Source organism: Limanda limanda, chromosome 4, assembly GCF_963576545.1.
Source record: "Limanda limanda chromosome 4, fLimLim1.1, whole genome shotgun sequence".
Classification (NCBI taxonomy): Eukaryota; Metazoa; Chordata; class Actinopteri; order Pleuronectiformes; family Pleuronectidae; genus Limanda; species Limanda limanda.
The window spans coordinates 27,256,823-27,265,351 of record NC_083639.1 but is presented as its reverse complement, the minus strand read 5'-3'; the positions used below and the strand labels follow the sequence as shown (position 1 = coordinate 27,265,351).

Genomic DNA, 8,529 nt, shown 5'->3' with positions numbered 1-8,529 from the left:
AATCATTATTTTCTTCACTCTGCACTTTCTGCATTTCATCCAACAACAGTCTCCACATGTTTGCGGAATAATGAACTGAAATCAGTCAGTTATTGGGAAGCGTTTATGTTAATTCATTACTAATTAATTCATATGACAATGGTTGATTTTCTAACTCTTGCAATGTTGTATAAAAAAAAGACGACCCCCCCCCACAAAACTTAATTTACAGATGTAAGATTAATGGTTTAGTGAGTTTAGATCTTTCTTCAAAATATTAAAGACATAAAAACTGCTGCTGTTTAGTGTTTTCTCCTTTTGTGAGACCGAGCAGCTCTTCATCATTTCACCTCATTTGTGTTACTTTACTGTTTTTCCTCTTCAAATAAAAACAGAAAATGAAATCTGGGCAAAATAAATGAGTAAATAAACACATCATCTATTTCTTCATAAAATAAACGTGACTTTCTTTGTTTCCGTGTTGAGTTGTTGAAAGGAAACTTGAACGTTGTGTCAGCTGAGTGAAACTAAAAACTCTGAGCTGCTTGTGAACGTGTCTCTGTGGGTTGAGAGAAACATGAGTCGTTTAAAAAACTGATGAGTTGATGACACCTGGGATTTAATTTAATATTTAATTCTCAGCTGAGATAAAGAATATTAATAAACTGAAGTAGATCCAAACAATAATCAGAGAGAGAGAGAGAGAACAACAGGCCCAGAATGTCCACTGTCTTCAGGACATCATCTCTCAGACACTTTCTGTCCCTTGTCTCTGCTGTGAACCTCCCATCATCAATTATTTCCCAGAATGCTCCTGTTCCCAGAGGCCTGCTACAGTCTCCCCCTGGTGGTTGTTCTGAGGTGGTGGTCGAGAACATACAACAAGAATCTTCATCTACGTTTGGACAAAACGTCCTCGGGTCAGTTTTCTATTAAATATGGTAAAATATTTATTAAACAGTTTCCTCAGAGACTTAAAGATGATCTGCTCTTCATTGACTCTTCTTCATACTGTAAATGTCTCATTTACTTTTCTTCTGCTTGTTTCCATTATGTCAAACTGGTGATTTTGTTCTTTTACCTGCACCAAGGACGAGATGTTTCCACCTGTTTGTTTGAAGATGAAAGAAAAGCTGAGTCATGATTCCAGTGAAGTCGGTGGAAGGATGTTTATTGAGCATTAAAGCAGAGACAAGTAGAAACAGAACTTTTCTCTCTGAGATGTTTTTCTTCTCGTTACATCTGGTTTTTTACAGAGGAAATGATCCATGTGTTTGACTCATAGACTGAATATAAAGGCTTTGACTGGGATGTGCTGCTGTTATACTACAGCGCCACCTGTGGGTCAATAAGTAGAAAAGCAACCACAGCTCTGCACCTGATGCAGAAATTAAAACGTCCCATTTTTAAGTCCAGAGTTTTGATCTTTTGTGTCAAAGACAAAACTCTGATTTTAAGCTCAAAGTGATTTAAATGTGTTTAACTTTGTGTCGAAGTAAATAAATGTGTGACGTATGTCGTGTAGAATCCAGGAACTTTAAGCTCATGAAGGAACATATACACAGAATCTGGTTATACACACATGGAGATATACTGAAGGGAAAACGTGGAAAATAATAAAGGCAAACTAAAATACACTATATGTGACTCTTTATAGAGGGTTTATATATTCTGCTTGTGTTGTGTCATTTCAATAAACACATTCTTCATGTGAATAAACACAATCGGGGCAGGAAGGTTGCTGGTTTGAATCCGGTTCAGATGGGGTCTTCCTGTGTGGAGTCTGCATGTTCTCCACGTGTTTTCTCCAGGTGCTCCAGCTTCATCTCTCACACACATGCAGATTAGGGGTTGTGTAGATTGGAGACTACACACAAGCTGCTGCTCTTTCAGCCTCTGGATTCTCAGGACACAGCTCAGCCTCCGTCCACACACACTGTCCTCTTCACTCTCAGCTCCACAAAGATGCCTCCTCCATCCACAAAGGTCTCCCCTCCCACCTGTTGAGAGAAGAAGACATCAGTGTCACAGAGACTCACTTCATCAGCTGTGAGTCGGTGATGCAGCTCATCCAGTAGAAAGAGCAGCAGGGACTTCAGTCCTGTTCAGAGGTGGAGCAGCTTCCTCTCTGCTTCATGTTCACGTGTTGGAATGAACACGCTAAGAGCTCAGTGTGTGTCCTCTGCATGTCAAAGTGCAGAGTGGACACCTGAGAGGTGGATTTACTGCTGTTACAGGTGAAGACATGTTTCACTGTGTGTTGATGAACATCTGCTTCTGACAAACTGGGACCAGATGAGACAGATGGACCTCAGCAGAGGTTCTGCTCTGTATAAAGAGCTCCTGGTTACCATGGTGATGAGGAGAGGCTTCAGTCCCACTGATCTCAGAGCTGTGACAAAGATCCACCTGATCAGTTCTTCACTGATGAAGTGAGAGAACAAACTGTCTCAGATCAGATGAAGACGAAACCATCCCTGTCCCTCGTGTGAGGCTGTCAGCTGTGGTCCAGCTTGTGTAAGTTACAGCGCCCCCTGGTGGCCTCTGGTGAAATATATTACGTGACCACGACATAATAACATGTGAACGAGACAAATAACTCGAGGCCACGAGATCTGAATCTGTCGTTTACTAACAAGACGAGTGGAAGAGAAGAAGACACACACTGTCTCACTGTCTCTGAGGACACACACTGACTCTGTGGACACACACTGTCTCACTGACTCTGAGGACACACACTGTCTCACTGTCTCTGAGGACACACACTGACTCTGAGGACACACACTGTCTCTGAGGACACACATTGTCTCACTGACTCTGAGGACACACAGTGTCTTACTGACTCTGAGGACACACACTGTCTCACTGTCCCTGAGGACACACACTGACTCTGAGGACACATACTGTCTCACTGTCTCTGAGGACACACACTGTCTCACTGTCTCTGAGGACACACACTTACTCTGAGGACACACACTGTCTCACTGACTCTGAGGACACACAATGTCTCTGAGGACACACACTGTCTCACTGTCTCTGAGGACACACACTGTCTCACTGTCTCTGAGGACACACACTGTCTCACTTACTCTGAGGACACACATTGTCTCTGAGGACACACACTGTCTCACTGTCTCTGAGGACACACACTGTCTCACTGTCTCTGAGGACACACATTGTCTCTGAGGACACATACTGTCTCACTGTCTCTGAGGACACACACTGTCTCACTGTCTCTGAGGACACACACTTACTCTGAGGACACACACTGTCTCACTGACTCTGAGGACACACAATGTCTCTGAGGACACACACTGTCTCACTGTCTCTGAGGACACACACTGTCTCACTGTCTCTGAGGACACACACTGTCTCACTTACTCTGAGGACACACATTGTCTCTGAGGACACACACTGTCTCACTGTCTCTGAGATCACACACTGTCTCTGAGGACACACGCTGTCTCACTGTCTCTGAGGACACACACTGTCTCACTGTCTCTGAGGACACACACTGTCTCACTGTCTCTGAGGACACACACATGGACCTGTCTCCAGGAAGCTGACTGAGGTCATCTGGTGTTTTGGGGACAGGATGAGTCTGGAGACATTGAGATGTTCTGGGTGAGTTAGAGATCAACTGAACCAACCAGACGTTGATTTAAACTTCCCTTATCCATCCCTTTAAGGAGAGTGTTCACCACACAACAGTGTAGAGTCACTGTGGTCAGTGGGCGGAGCTTTGATACGGGTTGATCTCCAACTTAACCTGGAGCAGGTTAGCCGCTCATCAGAAGTTACCATGGTGATTTACCTCGTTAAGAAGTGGACGAGCTTCGTAGGACTGAAAACACTAAACCTGAAGTTAACCTGATAACCACAAATTCTGCTTGGTAGCAGAGACCCTGGATCTGTGATACTGACTGTGTTCAGTAAAATACTGATGAAAGCAGCGTGGACTAACTCCAACCATCTACTGACCTCAGAGTCTCCAGATGACAGGTTGGACTCTGCTGCAGATCAAGCAGCTCCTTCACTCCTGAGTCCTGCAGGTTGTTGAAGCTCAGATCCAGTTCTCTCAGATGAGAGGGGTTTGACCTGAGAGCTGAAGCCAGAGAAGAACAGCTGATCTCTGTCAGACTGCAGCTCCTCAAACTGGATAAAGAATAAAACTTAACTGTAAATTAAACTGAGTTCATGTGTAAAAAATAACAAACAAATATTCATGGCACACAGACTGATAACATGGAAGATAAATATGAAAACAGACATGTTGGACTAAAAACGAGTCCTGATTCAGTAAAAATATATTATTTGGACCCGGTCTCTGTCCTGCAGATCAGTTTAGGGAATCCAGGAATAAACTCAGATGTGTTTTAACAAATAGCTGAATATTTAAAATGTCACAAATTAATTAATGAATGGATTCATGTTATGTATGAAGAGGAATTATGTTAAATTAGAATTAAAGGAGATAAAGTGTGTATAAATGCTGTATTATAGATATGAGATCTACAAAAGTCAGTCAGTGAATTGACCCCAGAGTCTCCAGTCGACAGGTTGAACTCTGTAGAAAACCACACAGCTCCTTCACTCCTGAGTCCTGCAGGTTGTTGTTACTCAGATTCAGTTCTCTCAGATGAGAGGGGTTTGACCTCAGAGCTGAAGCCAGAGAAGAACAGCTGATCTCTGAGAGACTGCAGCTCCAAAACCTGAATAAAGAAACATGAATATTAGAATGTGTCCTCCTGTTGTTGAGGATCGTCATCATGTCAACAAAGACTCTCAACATGCTGCTGACCTCAGTCCAGTCTGTGACCTGAAGATAAATATCAGATCAGACATGTTGGACCATTGTTTCATTCATCAGCTTCTTCTCTGTGTGTTGGTCACTGTGCAGGTTTGTGTAATTAAACACTGTTTAAAGTAGAGACGGCTCCTGATGTCACTTCCTGTTTGTTTCTACACTTATCAACTGTCCAACGTGTTTCAATAAGAATGTGTCTTATTTTGAAAACCTGAGGAGGACGAGTGCTCGGCCTCAGTCCACATGTTATTTACTGACACTTTCTTAGTGATCAGGAGCAGGTGAGTGCAGGTGAATGGAGTTGATGACGTGGACGTGACTGACAGGCTGGGTGAGGGACAGATGACTGAGGGACAGTGAGCAGAGCAGAACTGAGACAAGTTAAATAAATAATGACCCAATAAGAAAGAAAGTCTGAAAAGTGAAGAAGGATTTAAGGACCTCAGAGTCTCCAGTCGACAGTTTGGACTCTCCAGTCCAGAACACAGCAGCTTCACTCCTGAATCCTTCAGGTTGTTTAGACTCAGATCCAGTTCTCTCAGATGTGAGGGGTCTGACTTCAGAGCTGAGGCCACGACTTCACAGTGAGTCTCTGAGAGGAAACTCACTCCTGGCCACAGAGTCTTTCCACAGAGTCTGTAATTAAAAAAATATAAAATCTGTGATAATTAAATCAAAAAACACAAATTCATACCACACGTGATCATGTGACCCTCACCCTGGTAAATCCCCTCTTTGTTAAAAACTCCTCAAGAGATTTGCTTCAAGCATTCATTCAGACTAAGAGGTGGTCAGAGGTCAAAGGTCAAGGGTTAGTGTGTCAAACAAACAGACACACACACAAACACACACACACACACACACACACAACCCCAACACACACACAGACACCCCACCCCCCCACACAAACACACACAGACCCCCCCAAACACACACCCCCCACCCCACACACACACACACGCACCCTCCCTCACACACACACACACAAACAGACACATACCCCCCCACCCCCCAGACACACACAGACATACACACACACAGCCCCAGACACCCCCACACCCACACACACACACGCACCCTCCCTCACACACACAAACAGACACATACCCCCCCACCCCCCAGACACACACAGACACACACACACACACCCCCAGACACCCCCACACCCACACACACACACCCTCACCACACACACACACACACACGCAACCCCCCCCTACACACACACACCCTAACACCACACACACACACACACACACACACACACACACACACACACACACACACACACACACACACACACACACACACACACACACACACACACACACACACACACACACACACACACACACACACACACACACACACACACACACACACACACACACACACTCACAGAGCCTTCCTGCAGTTCCTCACAGCTGGGATCAGTCTCAGTCGACCCTGGTCTGATGTGTTGAACTTCTTCAGGTCCAACTCATCCAGAACCTCCTCTGACATCTGCAGCATGTAGGCCAGAGCTGAGCAGTGGATCTCAGAGAGTTCCTCCTCTGATCTGTTCTCTGACGTTAGGAACTGTTGCATCTGCTGATGAACTGAGTGGTCGTTCATCTCAGTCAGACAGTGGAAGATGTTGATACTTCTGTCAGGAGAAATGTCATCACTCTCCATCTCCTTCAGGTTGTTGATGACTCTCTGGATGATCTCTGGATTGTTCTCTGTCTGACCCAGCAGGCCTCCTAAGACTCTCTGTTTGGACTCCAGACTGAGGCCGTGAAGGAAGCGAACAAACAGGTCCAGATGACCATTTGTACTGGTGAGGGATTTCTCCATGGTTCTCTTCAGGAGGTCATCCAGGGATAAGGTACTGTCTGTGTCTCCATCTGTTCCCAAGAAGTTGTTGAGTTCTTCTGTGTTCCTCTTGGTGTAACAGTGGAACATGTAGACTGCAGCCAGGAACTCCTGAACGCTCAGATGAACAAAGCAGTAGACTGATTTCTGGAAGATCACACACTCTCTTTTGAAGATCTCAGTACAAAATCCTGAGTACACAGAGGCCTCTGTGACATTAAGACCAAACCGCTCCAGGTCTTCTTGGTAGAACATGATGTTTCCTTCCTCCAGATGTTTAAACGCCAGCCTCCCCAGCTTCAGGAGAACGTCTCTGTCAGCCTCCGTCAGCTGCTGTGGACTCGTCTCATGTTCCTCACCGTACTTGTTGTTCTTCCTCTTTGTCTGAACCAGCAGGAAGTGTGAGTACAGGTCAGTCAGGGTCTTGGGCAGCTCTCCTCTCTGGTCTGTGGTCAACATGTGCTCCAGAACTGTAGCACTGATCCAGCAGAAGACTGGGATTTGACACATGATGTGGAGGCTGCTGGACGTCTTGATGTGTGAGATGATTCTGCTGCACAGCTCTTCATCACTGAATCTCCTCCTGAAGTACTCCTCCTTCTGGGCGTCAGTGAAGCCTCGTACTTCTGTGACCCTGTCAACACATGTAGGATGGATCTGATTGGCCGCCGCAGGTCTGGAGGTTATCCAGACGAGAGCAGAGGGAAGCAGATTCCCCCGGATGAGGTTTGTCAGCAGCACGTTGACTGATGACCTCTGTGTGACCTCAGACACAAGCTCCCTGTGGTTGAAGTCCAGAGAAGGTCTGCTTTCATCCAGGCCGTCAAAGATGAACAAAGGTTTACAGACAGCCAGCATCTCTGCCGTGAGCTTCTGTAACGCTGGATGGAAAACACGGAGCAGTGTGAGGAGACTGTGCTGCTGGTCCTTCACCAGGTTCAGCTCCCTGAACGAAAGCACAGTCAGCAGACGCACATCCTGGTTTTCTAAACCCTCTGCCCAGTCCAGAGTGAACTTCTGTACCGAGAAGGTTTTCCCAACGCCAGCGACGCCGTTGGTCAGGACGACTCTGATGCTTCTCTGCTGGTCAATGGAGGCTTTAAAGATGTCGTGGCACTTGATGGGAGTGTCGTGGAGGCTCTTCCTCTTGGAAGCCGTCTCAAGCTGCCTCACCTCATGTTGAGTATTAACCTCTTCACTCTGTCCCTCTGTGATGTAGAGCTCAGTGTAGATCCTGTTGAGGAGGGTTCTACTTCCTGTTTCATCACTTCCTTCAGTCACATGTTCACATTTCCTCCTCAGACTGAGCTTATGTTCATCTAAAACCTCCTGCAGACCAAGATCTGCTGAAAGACAAGAAACAATGTCAGAGACAGGATCTGAAAATCTGCTGATTGTTTATCAGATATAGAAAAACTACAGAAAATAGAAGCGTTTTAACTCTGTGGTTTTATAACGATGTTAAATGTTGATGCTGTATGAGGAAACAAAATAAAACCACATGTGCTGATGTCAGAAGTGAAGACATCAGCAGACACATGTACAGTGCTGCACTGACCGGTTGTCTGAGCTCCAGCTCCTGTTCGGGATCTTTGTCCACACTGGGGACAGGAGGAGTCTCCTGAAGAACCAGACTGGTTCCAGTATGAGGTGATGCACTGTCTGCAGAACCAGTGTCCACAGCTGGTGGAGACTGGATCCTTCAGGACGTCCTGACACGAAGCGAAGCAGGACGACTGCTCCTCCTCAGAAATATGACTCCTCTTCCTCTCCCTGTGAAGACATTTCCTGGTAACTCACATGTCACAGTCACAGGTTGTTATAACTTCTGTCAAGGAGGTTTGTTATCACCCTGTTTCACAGACATGTTCAGAGGACTGATGTTTACC

At 45.7% G+C, this 8,529-nt stretch overlaps 1 protein-coding gene across 1 annotated transcript; it reads right to left on the bottom strand.

Moving 5' to 3' along the window:
- Nucleotides 1–1,916: 1,916 nt before the first annotated feature.
- On the bottom strand, nt 1,917–7,960 carry LOC133000294 (NACHT, LRR and PYD domains-containing protein 12-like; the record flags this gene model as incomplete). The annotated part of the gene is made up of 5 exons (XM_061070188.1): nt 1,917–1,979; nt 3,961–4,134; nt 4,518–4,691; nt 5,228–5,422; nt 6,186–7,960. Coding segments are annotated over 5 exons (2,367 nt in total), but the record flags the coding sequence as incomplete, so codon positions are not given.
- Between the last annotated feature and the right edge of the window lie 569 nt (nt 7,961–8,529).